The following is a 23,854-nucleotide window of genomic DNA, read 5'->3' as shown; positions in this document are numbered from 1 at the left end:
TGTCTCCCCAATACCACTTGCCTTTGGATACAAGTAAAATAGAAGTATCCTGGACACCCTGGTGCTAAATTGTAGGCTTGCTTAACCAGTAAAGACAGAACAATCCAACTGGACTGCAGCAAAACTGCACCTGTAGTAGCAGCAACACCACAGAATAATTTACACAATGTCAGTGGAGTCAGTCTTTGGGTATCATTAATACATTCCCAATGCACTGCCTACCACAAAACACACAGCTTTAATAGTGCTACAGTAGAAAAGAACAAAGCAAAGAGCATGTTGGAAATACATGTCATGAATTGCTTAAGAAATCCAGGTCCTTGGAATCTAAGCAAACAATCAGCTCTTCAGGGATCTGGGTTTGTTTTTTTCTCAGTTTATTCCTGCACATTTAGGAGAAGCCCATCAAAGATGACCTGAAACCCTGCTAAACACAACTGTAGCTTGATGAGGATGATGAAACTGGCTGTCACTGGGCAATATCATGTTTGACCTTCAAATATTTCATGAAGTCAGCTGCAGTAAAACCATGATTACCCCAACTACCAGTCTTTGCTTTCACATTTGGCATGACAGTTTGAGTTGGCTTTCAGTCTGACCATCGCTATCAATAAAACATTTGGAAAATCAAAGAGCAGTTAAGACTAAAGATAGTTAACAACCCAAATAGAGCACAGGTCTCTGCACTATTGCTGTACTGACGTTATAGCAGCAGGAAAACATAAAAAGACAGTCAAGATTTTGTACTCTTAAAATAAGCACAGCTGATAGAGGGGACACTGAAGGAACCCCAATGGATTCATACTAGGGTGGGGGGTTTTTTTCAGTCATCTTTCCTATTAAAACAGCAGCTTGAGATGGCCCCTGAAGCTAAAAAGGATTTAAATGCATTTCCTGAAAAATCAGCAGCTCTGGAAAGGCAAACTTCACCATGTACAGAATCCTCCTGCTAACCAGGCCAAGAAAAAAAAAACCAAAAAACACCCCACACACCACACCACCACCCCCAAAAAAATACCCACAACTTTCAGCCCAGCAGGGATTGTTTCAAGAATCTACACAACGGCAGAAAGCAAATATAAACATGTTAGGCTGTATCTAACTAATCATGTTAGATCATAATACAAAAAACATTAATGTGAAAAGTTTGTTTCTATTTTCAGTTTATTTCATGACATCTAAACAGATGAAATTGCTAAGGTATTAACACAGCAAAATGGTACCACTGCAAATATAACACACAGCCAAATGCTTCAAACTAGCAACTCCTCTCTCCCACTATACTTGTTACTTGGAGGCATTAAATAGTTTGTGCTGTATTTGTATTTCATGCAAGACTGAACACTGTTTGAAAGGGAATCAGTATTTTCTCACAACACAATATTGGCTATGACTTTAAAAAGCAATTGTTACAGAGCATCTTTTATAAAGGTATTTGCAACCAAGCAACTATGAGGACCAACATCTATACAACCCAGTAGGTGAGGCTATATTTAGCTGAAATTCAATACCACTGCTAAAATAAAACTATTGTTTAAGCAATATGCAGTTTACCTACTGGAAGGTAAATTTGTCTGAAGGTGAATCAAAAATAAGAAGAGTGAGCATTACAATATCCTGGAGAGATGCTGTTCAAAGGCAAACTTCTGTTATGCAACTACAATTTAAAAGAGCAGCTTTCTCCTGAATCACTAGCACTGGTTTCCTTCCTCTTGGGCTAATTGTGCCCTCAGGGATAATGTTGAAGAGACACTGAACTTACACCCAAAGCAACCAGTTGTTGCTAAATAAATCAGATTATCTTTTGACTACATTGCACTTGTTATTTTGAGGGGAACGCTGCTGAGGGAAGAAGGGAGTTGTTTTATTTTTATAACCACATAAGCCTGTCTTGGTGTGTTATTTGCAGAAAGAAAACATTATATGATGTGAAAAAAAGGCAGCTTTTCTTCACTGCTGAATGACCATTAAAGAGTTAGGTGAGCAGCACAGGAAAGGAAGGGAGGGCTGTGCCTGCAAGAGGCAGTGGTAACACAAATACAACAGTTTTAAATCTTTGTAACTGCAGATTTACGTAAGTAGAACCTACTAGTTGATACAATATTGGCATCACCCTGAATATTGAAGGAAGGGAGAAATACATATCTGCTTATATGGCTAATAAATTCCTGTTCCCTGGAACATCACAAGGAAATCTGAGTTCTCTGGGGAGCTTGCCTTTGTGTCAAAAAAATTATGGTAGGAAGGTGACTTTCCCTCTTGCACTGTTGTAATTTTCCAAATGACCACTTTTTATATACCATTAGAAAACCACAGTTTCATTCACTCCTCAAAACCAAACCAATACAGACTGGATAAGAAAGCAAGCCAGTGTGAAACATCCTAACTACCACAGCACAAGGCAGAGCCAGCAGAGAGCCCTGCACCACAAAAAAGCCAGGGCAGTGTGCTGAAAGCCACCCTCTCAGAACTCAGTACTACAGGCAGTCTCCACAGTCCACCTAGGGTTCCCGTGCCTCAAAGCAAACTGAGGTGTCTGGGGCACTCTGTGCACCCTTCCACAGAGTCAGTAGCCCCTCCAACCTCTCAAACCAGGGCACCTGCAGCACACAAACACACTTACCTCCCCACTGCCCATTTCTAGACAGCCATGTTTCCAGCAGCCCACTCCCCCAGGCCTGCTAGTTAAATCCACTGATCCCCTAAACTTCCTTGCAGGCAGATAAAACAATTAGATTTCTGAATCAAAACACAGACAGTAGTAACTAAATAAAAGGCTGTAATAGTGTCCCAGATGCTCTGCAGCATGCTGCAGTGTAACTGCCACCATGTTACAGCCTTCAGAATTGAAGCTGAAAAGATTTATTGAACCAGCATCCTACAATCCCTCCACTGGTCACAGCCAGCAGCACCACCACTATGGGCATGGAGAGGAGGCAGGGTAACTACCGCTCCTTTCTAAGTCTTTGCTTTATTCCTTCAGACTATGAATTAAAATAAAGGCTCTGTTTTATAACTGTGCTAAGGTTAATGAAAAAAAACCCAGTAACCAAACATGTCAGATACTTCATGGCAGAAAACACCACCAGTCACCTACAAAAGCTTAGGCCAAAGAATGGTCATGATCCTGGTGAGCAAAGGTGTTGGGATCCCACACCTGCTGGACTCACACAGGTCATGATTAGAACTTCAGAGCCCAGCTCTGTAGCAAGATGCCTCCACTGCAATAACCAGAAACCTGTTCCCAGAAGCATCAGGAGAGATACTACTGATTTAGCAAGCAAGAAAACTGAGCACACTCATCCTAAGAAATAAAAGAAATTAAGACTAAACTCCCATTAGTCTCCAAGTGAGTAGCACAGGGAAGCTCACATCACCCTTCCCCTGGCTCTGCCACTCAGAATTGAGGCTTCTGAACTGCAGGGCTGTCAGTCTGGCTCTTATTATGCTTGTCCTTTGTTTTAAAAAAAAGGCATTAAGTTCATTAAAACTGTCCTCTACAGCTCATTAGACAGCTACTGATCTAATCATCTAGTGGACTGTTGGTTTGAACTACTTCCACTTCTGGAAATAAAGTTTCAGTAACAAAATCAGTTTGAAACTGAAATAAAAGCAGGGGCCTAAGATGCAAAATAGAGGTGCAAAGCTGATCTTTAAATATTCTTTGAGAAACCCACACTCTGGGAGCTAGGGGCATGCTGGACTACCACTTTCTCTCAGAAGTTGCCTTAGCAGAAACATTAAAACTCTCTCAACTCTGATATACTCTCCATATGTTTTAGTGTGCATCACGCTTTAGATTCTTCCCCTGTAACAATCAGGTATAAACAGCCCCTACCCAAGCTCTGTCCTGCCTCTGGTTAGAGCCTGCTATGACTGACGGTCCAGAGCAATATTTTTAACATAAATAACACCACCTTTCACTTGCTCTGTTGAAAGCCTAGCATTAAGACTTCAAAGCCTGGTCCACCACCTGGTCTTTGCAGAGCCCCACCTTGTTTTGTGAGCACTTCTCTCAGAGCTGGGGTTATCATCTCTCTCTTTCCACCCTCCTTCTTCCCAGAGTTCTCTTGAGTCAAGCGCGTTCCAACACCTCCTTCCTCGAGCTCACGTTCTCCCTGTTTAAAGACAGTGAATTACAATCATTTAGAGTCACGCATCACATTTTAAACAGCGGCACAGTTCAGCCACAGACTTGATTCAAGTGCCCACACATGAATTCTTGCATTTGTGTAATCTGGCATTTTATCACTCTTCCCATCAGACTCTGACTCTTCAGTAATTTAGGACAGTAAATTAAAAACAAACAAACCCACCCAGCAACGACACCACTAGATTTGTTCTACTAACACGGCAATAAAATCCTCTAGGATATTTTAAGCAGCAAGGTGTTTGAATCTCATCTGAGAGTGAGAGGGATTCCAGGATTTAAGCTCAAGTGTTTGATGACTGCACAATAACCTCACCTGTCTACCGAATGCAAGCCAGAGGGAACAAATCATTTTGTGCCTGACAATTGCCTGGAGTGACAAGCAGCTACTGTCTCAATTATTTGGACAGGTCAAGGAAGAAAGCCACATCACGACACAGCGTAAGAGATTACAGACTAGAAGTTGTGCTCCCCACAAGTCACCTGAGGCAGCAGCCATATGCATCACCAAGATTCAGTGATCACCAAAGGCCCTGCAAGAAAAGGTTGTTCCTCCCCACCCCACAGCCAACTCCAGACACATGAGCTGCAGCATCTCACCTCAATTTGGCTTCCAGCAGACGCTGCTTTATAGACCCAGTTAAGCCCTTGGAGCTTACTTAAAACCAAATGCAGGAATATCACATATAGCATAAAGCTACAAGCAGGAGAAGCAAACCCCAGCACATGAGGAATTGCGAATCCCCAGCTGTATGGGTGTCACTTCTGAGACTTTATGGGTATTTATTGTTTCATGTCTGCACAAAGCAGCACAAAAGTGTAAATAATTACTTTGATATTTCATGCAACTTGTAATCTGTCAGTCCTTTATGGCTTTTTTTGAAATATTAAAGGAGTTAGGATAAACAACAGACAAAAACCAACAGAGGACATTTTGTTTTCACAAAACTGAGGCTATTTCACATCCAAGCCACTTTTGTGCCAAAGACATCAAGAAGTCAATACAAACACTTCCAGTTTGAGTCTGCCCACCAACTGTTAGCATCACACACCACTGCTCTTGACTTGCCAAACTGTGTTCTTCACAAACAGGGAAAGTAATCTAAAGTAATCTAGCTGTTCCTAGACATACAAACAGATTACTTTTGTACGTGAGCAAAATTTTAGAAAATAAAGATGCCGCAGAAGAAAAAAAAAAAACACCAAGGAAAAAACCTACCACACACACAGATTCAGAGGTTCAAGGACAAAACAAGAGCTCCCAGTATGCACTTGAGAGGGGAATAGGGAAGTAAAACATTTAGGGACAGAGGTTATTAGCTTTCCTACTAGTTTTGAATAAAACTTTGCTCACAGTTTCAGGGAGGTTGTGCAGAAAGGTATTTTCTAATGACTGTTAAAAGCATGGTCATTACTGAAGGAGAAAGAAGTTTCCATCTTCTACTCCTTTCACTCAGTTTGCCAAGTTTTCAGGCAGGCTTTCATTGGTTTCTGTAACGCATCAAAACTTTCCTGAAAGGCTAGCTCTAAGTACTTGTCATTTGTTGGATTTAAAAGTCTCATTTCTTGAGATTTGATATTCATTTATCAGCAAAATGCTTCAATGATAAAATATTAGTATTACTGGAAAAGCCTCATGCATAAGGAAGGAGGGAGATGAAATCTTCACCTTTTAACTATTGTCTTAAATAGCAAGCTTCTCATCCCACAAGCTATCAGTTAACCCAGAACTAGGCCCAGCCACCCATTTAAAAGGAAAGGCGCTATCTTAGCACAGATTTGTTAGCCACTTAAAGCAAAATGCTACACAGAATCTAAAAGCGGACACCATCCTGGCCTGTTTGCCAACAGTCTCATGCCAGGTTAATTCTTCTAGAACTAAATATGCATTATGGAGCACATCATAATATTAAAAATGCAGCAATTGATTTAAGTACAAATGAGAGACACTCCATTCAAGACAGCCTTCAGATACAGAAAAAGCCTTTCTGTAATCAAAGCATTTGCATTTCTACCTAACTCTTGTGTCTGTTACGCAGTATCAGAGAAAAGCACCTAAACATAAGAACAAGTAAAACTGCCTTACTGGCAGGGCAGAAACACATTACAATAATTATTTTCCCCCTCAGAGATAATACTTTTCCTTTCTCATCATGATATGAAAGCCTCTAAACAAAATAATTATTTGTTTCTCTCTGAACTGCAATACCTGCTCATTTGGTTCAGCAAGTGAATGGCTTCAGGTATTTCTTGTGAGAAGTGGAATTTGTAGCCCCAGGAGTTTTACTTACTTGCTTTAATAAACCTTTCATATTTATTATTTAGGGTTGAGTGGAGAGAACAAAGTTAACTTTGCACAAAGCAAACTTCTCAAGTTCTGGTAATTTAGCAGAAAGCCCTGTAGTAAATCCAAGGTAAATTACTGTCTTTCTATAAGAAATCAAGTGAGTAGTGACAAGAGGCAGCTTTTCAGGTCCTTGAAATACTTCAGTGCCAAAAAAAACAGAAGAGTCATCTTCTGGCCTGTGTTCAGAAATGAGAGAACCTACACATGAAAAAACATAGGGGTACGCTCCAATCCATTCATACCTCAAGACTCAGCACAACTCCTGCTGCAGCACACTGGAGAGTTTTTTTGCTACTGCCATTGAAGCAGACCTGAATAAAAACAACTGAACCTCAAGTGTAAGGACTTATGATCATCCTCCTCTATAGGACAGGGCAAAAAAAAAAATTATCTCTTCCCTTTTACTGCCATACAGGCAGCACAACAGGCAGAGGCACTACATCCTTTATGGGCAGGCGGAAGCTCATTTTTGATGCACTAAGAGCAAAGGGTCTCTGACACTGGGCAGAGACAAAAAAGGACCTCAGCATTCCCTGCCAAGGCAGAGGTGTTGCTGCCTCTTTGACAAATTACAGTTCAAGTATTTCAAAGGATTTCCTAAAAATATGCCCACCAAACTCATCCACAGCCACATTTGAGTGTGACCAACAGGACATGCTACTGTCAATTTTCCTCCTCTTTGAAATGGTCTCTCCAAGATGCCAAGGTGCCCAATACCTCCCTGGTTTTCCCTTTTATTACATCAAATATTCTTCTAAGTAATATTGCAGAGGTGAGAAAGAAAAAAAATCAAGAACTCCAAGCAAATTCCCTAAATTAACTTAATTTAGCATTTGTAGCCTCATGGCTCTACTTATTCACATGCCATGGTGAAAAAAAAAAAACGTATTCCCCAAGAAGTTTTCAGTCCCAGAAGGAAAATTACATCCAAAATATCCTAATTTTGACTAAACTTCTTTCTTACTTAACCTCCCAGTGGTCAAAGAAGAGGAGACCCCTGGCCTTGTCATGATTTACAGCCTCATCCATCAAAAAGCTCCAAGATCTTTTAACAAATGAAAGGCACAAACATTAAGAAAACAGTAATACATCAGGGGCTGGAGCCAGGACTAACAGAACCAGTACTACGGAAAAATGTTGGCAAGGCTATCGGGAAAATTGTGCCTGGCAGCAAGAAATATTCGTAAAACTTTCCCAGGGGAGCCATTAAATGCAGCATTAGAGTTCATGAATTACACAAATGAGGAGTTGAAGTTCACACCAAGCAGAGCTCTGGAAGCACTACTCTAGTGACAAGAGGACAGCTAGAAAAGCTGACAACTTTTCCCCTAGTTCAGGCTCATCTGTCAGTGGCACCACAGGCAAGAACCATGCAGGGTTTTCTGAAAGCTGATTAGACATCAGGCTGCCCACAGGAACAGCATTCGTTTCCTTACAAAGCAACCTTCCTGCAACACTAACACACTTGGAAAAAGAGTGGGACAGGGAGCAGACTTCCACAAAGACACTCTTGAACACAAATGAAGAGCAGAAGACTGCTAGTGTGCTGTGAGGACCTTCCTCATCCAGGTACAGAGCTCTGGCTGTCACAATCCAACTGTAACAGAGACAGAAGTGCAATTTGCTCAGTCCATGGAAGAAACAGCCTGCCATTCTTACAGCAACACGGGATGCCCTAACTGCTGTCAGTCACCAATAAAAACAGCTTAGACTGTTTGCAAGTGAGCACAAAGATGAATATGGAAACTTGGATTGAGTAGTCTGTGAACCAGCAAACACCCCAAAAGCAAGAAAGTCTTATTAAAACCAGCTAGAGTCTACATAATCACAGGCTATATACTCACTCCATACATCACTGGCCAGTTAAGCACAAAGGCCTGAACTGAAGCAAAAAGCAGACAAGGGTTGAAAGCATGACAGCTGAGAGATTGGGAACTTGGCAATCCATTCCCTTACCCTAATGAAATAGGTGGTGGCTTGATCAAAAGCAAAAATCATGGCATGTTTCCAAGTGTCCCTCAAAACGGGGAAAGCCCCTGAGAAGTTCTGACTGACACCAACAAAACTACCACCACCACCACAAAACAAAAGCCACCAACAAACAAGAAAAAGAACAAAACCCAAAGCACCTCAAAAACTCAGAAGCAAGATTTTTTTTTTTCCCCTCCTAGAATAGAAACCTTTGTGAACTTTCAACAAGCTGGAAGGAAGTCTCCATCCACATCTACCTTTACTAAGCTATAGAATAGCAGAAGGTTCCTCATGTTATTCTGAGGCAGCAGGTACTAGCTGCCATCCAGAGAAAGGATGCTGTTCAAACAGACCTGGAGCTCAGCCCCCACAGAAGGAATCTCACATTTTCTTTTGTTTGAAAAGTCAATGCTGAGATTTTTGGACATGTACAACAGCATTTGAAGACCCAAATTCAGGCAGACAAGTAATGACAGAAGATGTATGCTGCTATCCAACTGAATCAGTCTGAAAGGGCACTGTGCATCTTCCATGAAATGCAGAAGAGTAGATGATCCCACTGATGTCCATTTTCTTGTAGGTTCAATCCTTAAGGACAAAAAAATTCCCAGATCACAACTCTAAAAATGTATCTGTAGGGCTACAGTGGGGTTTAAGATTGTTTCTCTGAGCTATAACATCACTGCTGTGCTCTAGGAAAGGTTTTTACAAGGTGTCGTTAAACCACAACTTCACTTCACATACTGCTGCCTGATTCTGTCAACATTTGTTTGATTTGGGAAACTTCCTTCACCAAACAATAAAGAAAACTGATTTTCAAAGGCAACAAAAGAATCAAAACTAAAGATGTGTCTGTCTCCACCCAAAAGTGACTATCTTATTTTTGAAAATTGGGCCATTTAGTCACATTTTTATTCCTTTCTTCTGTGCTACAGTAATCTCAACTAAAATCCAGGTAACGTGATTCAACAAGCGTGCTGAAGCGTCCAGCCTAAAACCAGTAAGATTTTCACTTCAGTCTAGTCTGCTTTCTCACACACAGAGCATGCAGCACACATCCTTTCACAACATCTTAACATATTTTGCAGGTTATGGTGGTCTTTTTTTTTTTTTTTAATGGGTCTGTAAAAGACTTCCCCATTTCTTTCTTTTCCTTACAGTTTAGGACTAAAAAGACATTTCATTTCAACACCAATCTTTCAAGTGGTCAAAACACCATACACACATTTAAAAAAGTGTGATGAATTTTAATTCTGCAATCATTGGCTGGAGGCTTCTTCAAACATAGCAAATCTGAGCTAATACCAGCTAGAGGTATATTTCTTAGTAGCAATATTTGCTGTGGAAAGGCCAACCCTTGTAAGCAAAGCAGCCAGCTAGACTGCAGACTGCTATTTTGTATTAGGAAATCCTAAATGCCTTCCACAGAAAGGCAGGCACCCAGCACATGCTAGCACACGGACATGTCAGATGTCAGCAAGCAGCAGTCAGTTCTCATATCTGCCTTAGCTTTCACTGGTCTTCAGAATTCCTATAACGCAGTAAAGCTCCCAACCATAAAACGTTAACACAGGCTACGAAACATGAGGAAAAGTGTCAGAAACACAATCTTCCTACGACCATGAGAGTTACAAGCCCAACTCCCCACCTGGGTTAGCCTTCCCAGGAAGACCATTTTCCCAAGACTACATGCAAGCTCCTAATCAGCAGAAGTCAGTGCTAACTGAAAAGCAGCATGGGAAAGTCCCTATTTGCATTTTCTCCACCTGTCTCCTCCTTGATGGGGAGCTGTATACAAGTCTTCCAAGAGCCCAAATTAACCATTTTGGTCTGCAGCCCTTTCAATGATATGCATCAACCAGCTTTTCAGAACTATTAGATGAGAGGCCACAAGATTATCATAAGAATACATTATTAAAGTCAAAAGGAAATTGCCTGGTTTCTACCATAATCAATCTTCACTGAGTGCAAGATAACATAAACTAGTCAGTTAGGAAAACAGACCAAGACTGATATCCAAGAGCCCTGCAGAGCATCCATCAAGACCCAAAGCCCCACATTCCAAAGTTACAGGCCAAAGAAGAGTCAGAAATGACTCAGTGCTTCATCCTCTCCAAGGGGACACAGCACAGTTCCACGCACACAACTAGACAAGCTGCTTTTCCAGCAAAGCCTTATGCTTCACACCTGGGTCTCTTCTGCAACTTGTTTACAGTAGATGATATATAGCAGCACTCCTCTTTTTAAAACTAACAATCCATTATTGTTTCAGTAGCACTGACTGTCACCAGGACCCAGCTCATTCCAGCCCAAACGAGCTGGGTCAGAATGGCCCCCTATGTGGGAATCACTTGTCAGCACACAGACTGCCCTGCCATGAGCCACTGGCACAGAGGCTCTGGCCATGCCAGCAGCAAGGAGGAATGTCATTTCCTCATGCAGAAGCTTAAACAAGAATGGTCTGGCACACACGTAAAGTACTCTGCAATACAAAGACAGTTTAATGCCATGTTACAGTGTCCAGCTCTTCCTGTTGAGCTGAGATAATGCTACTTCTGTTCTCTTATGCCATGCTCTTCTGTTGAGAATATTTTTAGGAGAGGCTGCATCTTGTCTGCATATCCACACCACCTAGCAAACTAATTCCATCTCACGTCAAGCCTCTGCAACCAACAGCAAGAGAGGGATGTCAGAGTATCAGCTCTGGCACAAACAAGAAAAGGCAGATACTTTACCTGCTTTGGCAGCCTAAGTATCAGCAAAGGAAGCAAGATTGTGGCTCACCTCATAACAGGAAAGAGAAAGCAGGTCTCACTGTCCCTGACCAGTGCTGTGCTTCACGCAGAGGGGTAGGACACCGAGCAAGACAAGGATGTATGCTTCTGCAGCTGAGTGCCACTTAAACTATACTGACCACTGGGCAGTCACAGCTAATAAGAGTTTGATTACAGACTACATGTGGACAGGCTTACTGCTGAATGACCAGCCTGCAGTGTTTGTCTAGGGGACCATGTATGCATTTACTGTGCCTCCTAACACCTTATTCAAACAACATATTTACTTGGCAACAGATGCTGTGCTCCCACAGGACATCCTTGTGCCACTCTCTCCTTGGATACAGCAATGACATCAACAGGCCACTTCCTCCATGCTTCTCCCCATAATTACCACCAGCAGATAATTACTCTTTGCATTGATTTGTAGAGTTCTGTTAAATGGTGTTATTTGGCTGGCAAGAACCTTAAAAAACACACAGGAAAAAAAGACACTTAAGAAATGTAGCACAAAGTTTGGGAGAAATGGTAAGCAGATGGGCTAGACTGCTGCAGGCTAAGCCCTGATCATCTCCAACAACAGATGTGGTCTAGAAAAGGTTGCAAATAAAAAGGAAGCCAAATATTCAGGGGGACTTCAGATTTCCAGAATTGTTTGTATCTACCAGCTCTGCTTCGCTACCCATTTACTGGCTAGTTTACAATAGACTACAGAACAGCAAGAAATATGGTATCTACCATTAGGGCAAAAATAAAAGTTTTCATTCATAAATCTCAAAGCCCTTTACAAAAGCTTGTCACGGAAACCAATATCATACCAAATGTCAAAGACTAAAGGAAACCTCTGACTGGACATTTGAAGTATTTTTAATTTTTTTTCATCTTTTTCATTGGGCACTCCCAAATCTTACACAGAAAAGGCAAGCCTCAAGATCTCTTGTAATGTTGTTTATGAGTTGTTACTCTTTTCAATAGCCAAGGTTTGGAGAAGAAAGATTTGACCACAGGAAAGGGGAAGGGGGAAGTGTCCCTGTGACAAATCCAGATTTTAGCACTAGAAGTAGTCCCCAAGCAGCTAATATTTCTTAAAGCTTATTTTAACATACAGGATCACACTGAGTTCTGGAGCCAGAGTAGCAGAGGTCAAAATTCAGCCCAGAGCCTGAGCTGTTGCAGATAACGGCACATTCTTCCTATAGGAATCTTTCACCCGTTAAAAGTTAGAAATTTTTGGAGAGCTCTAAGCATGCACATCTTTTTTAACTGTCAAGATTTAGAAACAACTAAGTACCCCAGCCTTATTCAATCCAGTTAAAAGATAGCTAACAGTTCTGGCATACTCCAAAAAGTTTCTGCCTGTAACACAAAGTTTGTATTTAAATACCTTATACCTTAACACTTACTGCCTCATTTCAAATAAAACTTCAGCCAACTTCCTGAAGTTTCTTCACCCAGTGTCAGCAAGGTTTGGTCTTCCATAGCAGTCATACACTCACAAAGGGCTCTCGGGAAATACTGCAAGTGGTGTGATTTACAATCCCAATGGTGTCAAAAGGCTAATATAGGGTGACTTTTTAAGGAAGAGTGACAAAGGGGATCAGGAAACCTCTCCTGTGGCAAACATGCATAGAAGCAAACAAACTTCTTGAACATGCTCTCTGAGACATGCTCTGCTTCCTGTAAACTCAGTCATGGTCTTACTCTCTCACACACCCCGCTCCTCCATACTTACATTGCAAATGCAAGTATCAGCATCATCAAACTTTTTGTTTTAGAAAACAAAAACATTAATCTTGAAATTCTGTCAACAAAATATGCCCATTTGATTACTTCCCAACCCATCCAAATAAAATTAGGATATTATTATTACTATTACTCATGCCTGCAGTTTATAAATATGAAGGTTAATAAAGCCATTTCATTCCCTGGGAACAAGACTAGATTGATCTGTCTTTCTAGTTTATCACAATCTTGCAGCTGTAGGAGACAATCTACATTAAGAAATGGTGTCCCTACGATTAATAGCAGTCTTGCAGACCACAAACATACCCATTAGATTTCACATTTTATCTCATAAATACATTTCAGGAGAGCAACTTCGGAGGATGGGGAAAGTGTGGCACAATTGCAAAACTTAAGTCCACTTAGTTATTAAAGAACCACGACTGCCTTCTGCTGTTGCACAGAAGCAATTTGGAGAACAGGCCCAGGTTAGCCTAAGAACAAGCAGCTGGAATGGCAGTAACTTGCAGAGAACATCCAAACCTTAATCCACCTAGTGTGCATCATCCAGCCCCACCTGGCACCGCAGCCTTGGATCATCAGGCACCTGAGAGAAGCAGCTTCAGCCCTGCCCAGCCCTCCTTCAGGCTGTGGTCATATCACACTCTGTTGGACTTTCGTGGCCAGTAATCCCATCCATGAAAGCACAGGCATTTTCTGTACTGACAAAGGTTTGGTTCAAGTTCAGGGCCCTAATAAGTATCACCTGCAGCAAGGTCCAAAAATGTAATTACTCAGAAAACAAAGGGCTGGATTTTAGCAGCTATGAAGTTATCATTGCCACATAGTATGAGTTTTGGTCAACAAAGTGTGGAATTTACCTTTGTATCAGCCACCATTTTATATATTTAAATGATTTCCCTTTGCCGCCCAACCTGGTGCCAATTTTTGTGCTCAGATCCAGTGCACAGAAGGCACCATCACAATGAACTGTGTCTTTACCCTCAGAAGCTCTTCAAAACCCCACCTCTTTGCCAAGGGATAGTATGGAATAGTTACAACTCCACAAGGTTCTGGCATTCACCTTGAGCTCCTGAAACCATCTGCCTGATCCAAATGACTGTAAGAATCCAGTACTTATCTCAAGCCCTTTGACAGGGCTTTGTAAAGCACAGTGAAGCTGCTGCATGTGAGAAACAAGCTGTAAAACAAAACTCAGCCTTGATTTCCATCAAGTCAAGCAACAGGAGATGGATGCAAAATTAAGTTAAGATCACCTGCAGGTATGTAAGCAAACATTTATTAGATACACTTGCCTCCACAGCCTCACTCTACCATCCCACAAAAGGCAGGACAACAAGGAACAATGACTATTTATAACTGCGCATCCATCTTAATCTGCCAGTGATTCTCACAAGAGGTAACATACGCCTGTAGAAGAGAGCAAAGCTGGACTCCAGCATATTTCAAACTAAGCCAGAACCTGCTGTTCTACCTTCCACATGCACAGCCGTTTACACACAACACTGACATCCACCAAACCCATGCTGAAAACACAGCACATTTGAAATCCAAGGTACTCTGTGTATGAAGAAGTGTGTATTTAAGGATTATATCACAGACAAGTTTTCTTCAAACTTGTTAGCTTGTACAGGGATAGTTCCGTGACAAAAACCCAAAGCACTTGCCTGTTGGTAGTCATTACTGCAAGACAATAAATTACATCAGTGTAAAATAGAAGCATCAGACTAATTTTACACAGTTCAGCATTATGGGAGAGAAAAAATGGCTAAAGGCACGACTCAACTCATCTGAAAAAGAAAACTTCTCACTGCACAAACTCACAGCCACCAAAGTGAGGATGTGACTTAAACCAAGATGCACTGGATTTAAAAAACTAAATCTTCCTGCCTGGGAGCCAGAGAGTCTGATCACGATAGATTACTTTCATAAACGCTGATCATCCTGCTCTTTATATCAAGTATTCAGCATTTATTTTCAGTAAGGCACCTACAGAATCCTTTTACAATTCAAGTGTTTGCATAAACCTGTTGCAAGTCCATGCACAAGTTCCCCAGGAGACTCACAATGAGGACCATCATTTCTTCTCCCAGTTAATGACAGGGATAGCCATCAGTTCACGCTCCCTCATAAAATATTTACACAGGTATAATGTGCCATCACTCTGGAAACAATACCCCATACAAGAGAGCTGAGAATTTACAGAGAAGTCACCGCTGAGGGCCCTCTTTCCATTACCTGCACTGCTTACAGAAGCATGAAACCAGAAGCACAGACCGCAGTGAGGCACCGTAGCCATGCAGAACAGGAATAAAGGGACAAGCAATAAGAACTACATCATTTAAGGTTTCAAATTAATCCAAAAACCTGGGACATGACTATGGCAGCACAGTTCAGTGGTATCAGCAATGAAGAAAGGTTGGCACACAGTTTTAGGGCCTCTTGTCTCATCAGCTGACAACAGCTCATGTACAACAGGGCCATGACACTTCCATGCACAGCAAGACCATACTGCCAGTCCTACACCCACATGTGCACTCGCAGGATCTAACCATTTGCAGAGGCAAGAGGGCAGTGCTCAGCTGTTACAGCAGAACAACTGTTTGCCACCTCCTCCAAGGAAAAGGCAGCAGCTCAAAAACTGCAACTTACAACTCCAGAGGAAGGTCTGTGCTCAGACAGAGGCTGTCCCTCACATCAGAGGGGCTACTTCGGTCAGAGCCACAGGAACCTGACCTACACAGAAGTACCTGCACTTCTGTAGTAACTTGTACATACAACTAACAGGCCTCTCACCTCTCAAGCACAGCAACAAGGAAGCTAAGGAGAAAGTAATTAATTGTCGAATTGTGCACCAGCCAGAGTCCGACAGCAATGAATGCTCACTGCCTATGTATAAAACCACAACACATTGTTTTGGTAGCAAGCACAGCTGAATGCAATGAGCACAAGAAGCTACGAGCAGCATTTTATAGCTGTGCTCACTTTTTATTCATAAACTGAACTACGATGATATGTGGCTTTCCTGGTTTACACTACCTTTTGATCATGGTGTTGCCACATTCTGTCAGTCATCTGACACTAAATGCCTAATTTTTCATAAAACTGCTGGACAACGCCACCTCCCCCCCATCATCTAACTCATCTCCCAGGGCACCGTTCCCTTTTTGTCAGTGACCTCTAGTGGCGAGCGCACGCGGGAGAGGAGAAAGAGGACCGCTTCACTGCAGTTCCACAGAGAGAAAGGCTGATGACCTTTCCTCCCTTCAAACGAAAGCCAGATGGCTCACCCACCCTTCTGCGAGCTACAGTGCACGAGTCCGCACAAGCCCAGGGACAGGAGCTCGCACAGAGCGGCCTGCCTTGCCCCCAAGGTAGTGGGCTACTCTCCTGACAAAGTCTGTCACAAGCAACAGCAAGTATTTTCCCTTCTTCCCCTCCCTAAAGTGAGGAACAGAGATCCCCTGCACCCCGGCTCCCTTTGCAACCTCCTTCCCTCCTAAGCACACAGCCTCCCGTGGCCCCAGGCCTGCCTTGCTCTGGCCCAGCGGGGGCAGCTCAGCTCAGACTGCTGAGGAAATTGCCACATTTTGGGAAGAGCTGTGAGTCTACAGGCATGCAAGAGGAGGAAGGTGTTAAGTACAGGCAGAGAGGCCGGTTTGTTGCAAGAGGGATGGACAACAGCTCACATGTTCACAAGGAAAGACACCACCATGGAAAGGTCACCAAGGGGGAAACAATCAGCAACACACTACAGCACTGTCCCAGGGCCAGCCCTTCCCACCCCAGCTGCCAACTGCTCAGCCAGCAGCACGGGGAGCACACTGCAGATTAGCCCAGTAGCTATTTATATCCTCACTCCTTTTTGTGTGCTAACCCAACGGGTTTGATATATCCTGTTTGTGGGCTGAACACAGGAAAAGAAACATGAACAGAACTGCACAGGAACAGCATAACACCCTGAAATGAAGCAGGAGCTATGCTTGTCTTTTAACAGACTCAGCACAGATCAGATCAAGCTCACTGGCTTGCTCTGCAAGGACAGCACCTCATCTCAGGGCAGCAGCAAGCAAGACACAAAGTCTTGCAGCACCATGTCACAGCACACACCCACATTTCAGCTGACATGCCCACAGGCAGATACAGCAACAGGATTTGTGTTTAGACACTGGACCATGATTCACATGGGCAGAGACGTGAATTCAGATCTGAACATTAGCCGTGGAAGTAATTTTTCTGCAGACTGAAAACCGCAGGTCACCATTGCAGCATTTGCTCAGTGAACAAGTCACAGTTAGCCAGGAACTATACCAAACACACCTCCAAGTACGTTCTTTCTTGTGGCAGGTTCTCCAGTAGCTCATATTTTGCTCTCCCTCTAACTGGACTCCACAGATTCTAATCCAGCAAGCAGTATTTTAATCAATTCAACTGATCGTTTGCAAAGAGCTGACAGTTCTATACATGCTGTAACACCAGTACCTTTGCTTTCTTCATGTGGCTCACGATATTGCCGAGATCTTCAACATCAACAACAAAATTTGTGCCTCCAGCTACTTCAGCATCAGCCTCCTCCTCACTACTGGTTTCAAACAACTCCTCTGCCTATGTAAGAGACCAGAGAAAAAAAAAATTAGGAATTAATCTGAATGTTAAACATAAGACCTTCAGCTAGGCTAACCAGTGAAATCAGCCTCCACCATCAGTCAAGTCTACTGAAAACCAAATAACAGTCTACCAATAAGCTGTATAACGTATGAAATGCATTTAAACTCAGGGCTTTTATTGGTGTGTATTTTTAAGAGTTCAGTAGCACACAGACTGCCCAAAAGTCAGTCCAGAGATCCTGCCTCCAGATTGCTGTTTTCTTCACATGCCTATCCGATCACTCCAGAAGCAATACAGAAGAGTCCAACCCCCACTGCATACTATGACGATCTGGAAGTCTAACAGCACTCCTTTAACTCGCAAGTGCCCCCATGTGAATGAACAGGGAGTGAGGGATCTGCTTTCCAAGTAAAACTCTTCACAGAGCAGAAGTTGTCTCCCTTCCTGTTCACAGCTGAAGTACAGCACAGCAGCATCAGTGCAACAGCAAGATTTTTCCTCTTGCTCCTGCAGTACCCAGCACTTTTAAGCCCACTCAGCTAGAAGAGCCCCTGTTTCCCTACAAAATTTAACATGGCCATCCATATCAATCATTTCCAACCCAAAAATAAACGGCTTGCAGGGAGGATTAAGGTGCCATAGCAGCTCCGAGTCTTGCACTGTACAGCATAAAGAGCATTTCTCATGCAAAGCCTGCAATCAAAAAACACTCCAGAAGACACACAAACAATTACAGGCAGCCACGTTCAGAGGAACCACAGGAGTTGCTCAGATAACACTTCCCCAGCTGCCTTTGGAAAGACTTTGGGATGGCAGGCAAAGCACCTAAGCTTCACCAAGCTGAAGTGGAAGCAGGTTAACCTCAGAGGGAACTAAATGCTTCACTTGGCCATGAGACAAGGCCAATACTCTGATTAGAGCCCAAACTGGCTCCCTGGAGCATCTGTCACAATGTATACCTCCCCCTATTCAAACGGAAGGCTCCTACATCATAGAAACTCAGTCTAGGCTAGGTCCATCACTGATCCTTTGGTCCTTTTTGGATGGCTTGTTCTACTTGTTAACTGCCACGGGATCTCATCCCACTTCCCCCTCTGCTACAGAGCAAAGTAGTATCAAGCTCCCCCAGCACCCTCTGGACTACAGGAGGAAGGAGAGAACTCAAGTAGTGCTCCAAGGGGCACCAAACCAGAAACAAAATCCCATGGAGTTTGCCTTTACCTCAGTATTCTCATTTTCTGATGACCCATGTTCATGATCCGAGTTCTCCTTGCTCTGCTTTCCCGGAGATTTGCACTTTCCTTTCTTGCACTTCCCACTGCAGGGCTTCTTTTCCCCTCTGCAGAGGGCCTGGAGCCGACTGAGGAACTTGGCTTTCCAGGCTTCAAAGTCTGCCTCAATGCTGCCATGCTTGCTCTGGGCCACATTGCAGTCCCCCTCAGCACGTGTCATGATACGGCTGGCACTGAGCATCCACAGCCACCTGTCAATATTTCTTCCAACCTAGGATGAAAATTAGAGGAAAATTAAACAAAGCCCAAGTTAAACAAAGAAGGCAACTACACAAGCAAGGACCAAGCCTGGAAACAGAGCTAGCAAACTGCACAGGACTGCAGGGCAGGGACTTCCAGACTCCCTCGTACCTGCTGACTCAGAGCACAGACACAAGGCATTCTGAACACCATCACACATCCTCCAGCTCCCATTTGAAAATACCTCTGCTATCACACTGATGTGATAAGAGATGACCTCCAGGAACAAACTTCTTTGTGTGATGCTTGCTGGTCAAAATGGCCACATGCATAACACATTCCATGTGGCCCCAACTATACAAAGATAACAACCTGGTGACAAGTCATGCCATTTATCTGAGTGAGATGAAACTAATTACCAGGCTAAGACACTGTCATATTTCACATCAGAAAATAAAGCTAAAATCCACACAATACAGCAAAGTACTTATGTTCAAGAAAAGCACCCTAAACTAAAAGGCAGCAAGTGAGAGGGGCTACAGTATGGTGCCCTCATGCACTGATAGAAAGCTTTCAAAGCCAGGAAATTAACTCAGTAAGGATTTACCATATGTACTATCATACCTTCCAGATCAATGCAGTGCTTATGAGACTCCTTTCCCATAGAAAAGAGCAGCACAGTTGCTTCAAATCTGCACTGTCCATGCCCTAAACCCAGTCCTTAATCAAGTCCACTGAACAGCTGCAATTCTCACACCAACTACCAGTATCATTTGTACTATCTGTAGCAGTTAGTAGCATTTAAGAATGCTTCTCTGAAAAGCTAAGCTGAAACCAAAGAAAGGTGCACGCGAGATACTTACTGTGTTGTAATGATCAACATACACTGAGTTTCCCAAGCCAAACACAGCATATCTCAGGCCTTTCAGATATGTTTTCCCAAAGCGGAAGTCATTCACAGCCTCTTCCAACCACTTGCAGAACCACACTGCACTCTCAGTTGGCTGTCCATCTGTGTACGTAGCTACCAAGAACACACAAATGTTCCTGCTGGTTGTCTAATAATATACACAGAACAGAATGGAAAAGATCATTGCATTTTTCTGAACACTTTACATCAGAAGAGAGCCATAACACATCAGCAGATGAAAGTAGTCAAAGGATGAAAGTTCTGCTAAGTGGGTTGGTAGTCTTTGATGTGGGATGCTGCAGGTGGTGCAACAGTGGTGATCTCAGTGGTGCTGAACGGCCATCCTCCCTGCAAAGCCATCCTAAATTAGCCAAGAGAGATCAAGTTGTCTTTTCCCTACTTAACAGGGTCACAGTGGTAAAACAGAACTGGACATCTACCTTTCCCACCCCAGTCAACAGCTTCTTGAACAGACTCTTGCGGCAATGAAGTCTCCCACAGATTCAAGGATTACTCAGTATTACACCCACAGATTCAAGAATTACACAATATAAATACATCTCCCAAGAAGTTCCTAACTTGTAAGTCCACAAAGGCTGCAGAAGTATCACCATCTACTTACTCTGGTTTTGAACCACTCCCCACGTGTACACGGTCAGAGACGGAACAAGGGAACCTGGTGCAGCCACTCTCGCATAACTCACAATTGAGTTACAGAACTAGCTCATATAAAGTTACTGTCTGCATCAAAATATTCTATGTGATCCTTTCCCAGTAATTTTCAAAATTTAAGTATTTTCTGCTGAGGGTTGACAGGCTATACTTGTTATGTGGAAGGGAAGCAGTTTTCAACACACAGCTGTGGAGGTTTCCAGGATAACAGGAGAGAAATACAAAAGGAAGACAGCCTTCACAATCCCAGGAAAAACTTGTATTTTTTAGTCATATTTATGTCATACCCACCTCTTCTGATAAACAATCATCTGGATCATAATCTCCCATGCTAATGACTTCCACAGGCAAATTAAGGGAAATAACTGCTTCAGCCAGACCTTTGGCAAATCTCTGAAAAAAAGAAACATAGAAAATTATTAATTACTTCAACCCAACTATCACAAAGGTCAAACAAGACTTATCCCAGCACAGAAAGAACAGTGACACATGACAACTGGACCTAAAATTCCCCACATTAAAAGTATACTGGCTAAAAGCATTTTACATTAACAACTCATGATTTTACACTCACACACAGCAACTTCTTTTTAAGAAAGCACCCAAAATAGCGCTTTCCTCTAAGAAGATCTGCTAGCAAATTAAGAGTATATTGTAAGAGTAAACTTTAAGCTTCATAATCACTGTCTCTACTGCATGCCCCACTTAAGTGAAAATAACATAAAATAACGATTTTCCTACTCCCTTTATCTTTCACATTGGGCTATGACTTTTAATGAGCTGATGAACTTCCAGATTTTTTACACAGTGCAGTGTTTTTAAAGCAAGCAACATACTTAAACCTCAACAATATTTCAAAACAATCATGTATGTGAAAAAAAGTAACATACCTTTGCTGTGCCAGTCTGAGACCCATAGAAAATCTTTACCCCAGCAACATAGACCTCCTTTGCCTGCAGAGCGGCACATCCATTTACTAGTTTGCCTTCTGTTCCTTCAGAAGCAGCAGAATTCCCCTTGGATTTTTCACCCTGTGAAACAAGTGCCATGCCACATTCAATCTCTTTTCAAAATTATGTTAACCCCATTTTCCCAAAAGCATTTACAATTCAAATCCTGTGATCAGATTCTCAGCACCACTAATAGGCAACAGTTTCTCTCACACCTAGAGAAACACACAAGTAACTATTTCTCTGAACTAGGCTATGCCACAATATACCTATCTCACACACCAGGGAGAGAACAGGATACAGCTGAATCAAAGAACCTCCCATCTCCTGCAGCAGAACTTCACTCACCTGCATGAGGACGTTTTAAAAACCTGAATGGCCTAATCCCACTCCTATCCTAAAATCAGTTCAACCTTGTCATTAACATCACTAGAAACGTGAACGTGAAAACACTGGACATGAGCAGAGCTATGTACTTGAAGTGACAGAGCAACCCAGGCTGACACATTCTCTAAGTAACAAAGTGAGAGGTGTTCAGCTGGTATCTGCTCCAACATCACAGCAACAAGGGCATTTAGTTACTCACAAACATAAAACAATCCAGACTGAGGATTATAACCATCAGATGAACTAAAATGCCATTGAGATTTGCAGGATCCCAGGTGGGCCCACAGTGAAGCAGCACATTTCACTGCACCAGTGGGTACCCTTACCCAGCTACTACTCCCACACACAGACTTTTGGGGTCTTCTCAGACAAAAGTGATTACATGTTCAGTTACCTTCTTTTTGGTTTTGGTGGTGGTGAACTGAATGATGATCCAAATGCTGATCCCAAAACCAACAACAGAATAGATGTAAAATCTGTGCAGCCATAAGGACACCAGGCAAGTATAAAAGTTCCACGTATCCATTGAGACATCCAAATCTAGATTAAATCACAGGTTTAACAAGAGCAGATTCCTACAGTATGAATTCAGAATGAACACACAAAAAATAACCACACAGTAACCACAGCATCATGCCATTAGCTATTATTCCCCAGGATTCAGAGAAAACAGTTTTTGGCTAAACACAAGACACTACAATTGACTCAGGGAACCTTCACCTCCTCAGATGTGTGAGCCTAGTTTCATCTGACTATCCAAGCTCATGTTTTAGCTTAGATAGGGCAGGGTCTGTTATAAGAAAAGACAGAAAAAGCTTGTGCTGTGCAAGAGTCTGAACATAGAAAGTCCTTGTGAAACATCCACTGTATTGCACTGGCCTTAGTCTTGCACAGACCCGAACACATGCAGATCTCTGGAGCTAGAAAGCTCCACCTAAGGGGAAAATCATCTCCACACTTTGCTGCTGAATACAACCCTTGCTCGTACATATTAGACACCACACTGATTACAATAGCTTTGATCCAGTTTCAAGGCCAGACTGAAACCTGGTGGATTCAAAGTACTTTTTCAGAAGTCTATCATGTGAGTGAGGTTTGATTCAGAACAACTGAGATTTTTCAACTCTGTTCAGAACATTCAGGACACAAAATGTTGTAGCCAGGAGGCCACGCTTACACAGTGCCTGTGACTACATAATTCATACAAAATATTCGGGGGTTAAATAAGGCTTGTTGGTGACATTTATTGACTGAGAAACACAGATTATATCCTCCTCCTGTTATTTACAGTCCTCTTGGCTCTTGTTTTTACAGACATCATACAAGAGCACAGAAACAGCATTTCCAAGAGGCGGGAAACTTTTGGTATCTTACTTGTCCCCTAGGCAGTTACAGTATCAGAACAAAAGCTTGAGGGGATGCCCCTCATCCCTCCACCACCAACACAGACACTCCCAAAGAGCTGAGAGCACTTGCCTTTGTTAGCAGCCCCCTTGCTGCCAGGCAACACAAGCAGCACATCCCTCAAGGGGGACTCTAGAAACCTGCAGCAGCCCAGGTACCCTGCTCCACCTCACCCTCTGTACTTGACACAACACAACTAACCCACAGCACCCCCCACGCCTGACCCCCCCATGGCAGATGCCCCTTGTTCCTCACCCTTGCACCCCAACACCCACCCCATTTCATTCCTCCAGGGTACTCACCCCCACCCGCGTAACTGCCCTCCTGTAGGACCCCTCATGAAGGCCTCCCCCCCACCCCCAGTACTCTCATAGTTACTGCCACCCACACTGTTCTCACGGTTACTGTCCCCCACAGAACCCACACACAGTCACTGCCCCCCCCCCTCCACACCCCCCCACAGTCA

The 23,854-nt window shown here is 42.9% G+C and overlaps 1 protein-coding gene across 8 annotated transcripts in view; it reads right to left on the bottom strand.

The window, feature by feature from the left end:
- The window catches only part of TYW1B (tRNA-yW synthesizing protein 1 homolog B), a 104,829-nt gene that overhangs the window by 80,357 nt on the left and 618 nt on the right, over window positions 1-23,854 (bottom strand). For 3 of the 8 annotated variants that reach the window (XM_055794424.1, XM_055794426.1, XM_027781242.2), the window contains exons 2-8: window positions 22,379-22,524; window positions 21,538-21,678; window positions 20,939-21,040; window positions 19,929-20,123; window positions 18,815-19,096; window positions 17,468-17,590; window positions 3,995-4,118 (exon numbers count right to left, since the gene is read on the bottom strand). In XM_055794424.1, the coding sequence (XP_055650399.1) occupies window positions 3,995-4,118; window positions 17,468-17,590; window positions 18,815-19,096; window positions 19,929-20,123; window positions 20,939-21,040; window positions 21,538-21,678; window positions 22,379-22,524 (1,113 nt within the window). Of the gene's footprint in view, window positions 1-3,994; window positions 4,119-17,467; window positions 17,591-18,814; window positions 19,099-19,928; window positions 20,124-20,938; window positions 21,041-21,537; window positions 21,679-22,378; window positions 22,525-23,460; window positions 23,616-23,854 lie in introns of those variants that run through there. The other 5 variants (XM_027781238.2, XM_055794427.1, XM_055794428.1 and 2 more) reach the window with 5 other exon arrangements.

The sequence above is a fragment of the Falco peregrinus genome, chromosome 2, assembly GCF_023634155.1.
Source record: "Falco peregrinus isolate bFalPer1 chromosome 2, bFalPer1.pri, whole genome shotgun sequence".
NCBI lineage: Eukaryota > Metazoa > Chordata > Aves > Falconiformes > Falconidae > Falco > Falco peregrinus.
The sequence above is the reverse complement of the archived record's forward strand: the minus strand, read 5'-3'. Positions and strand labels throughout refer to the sequence as shown.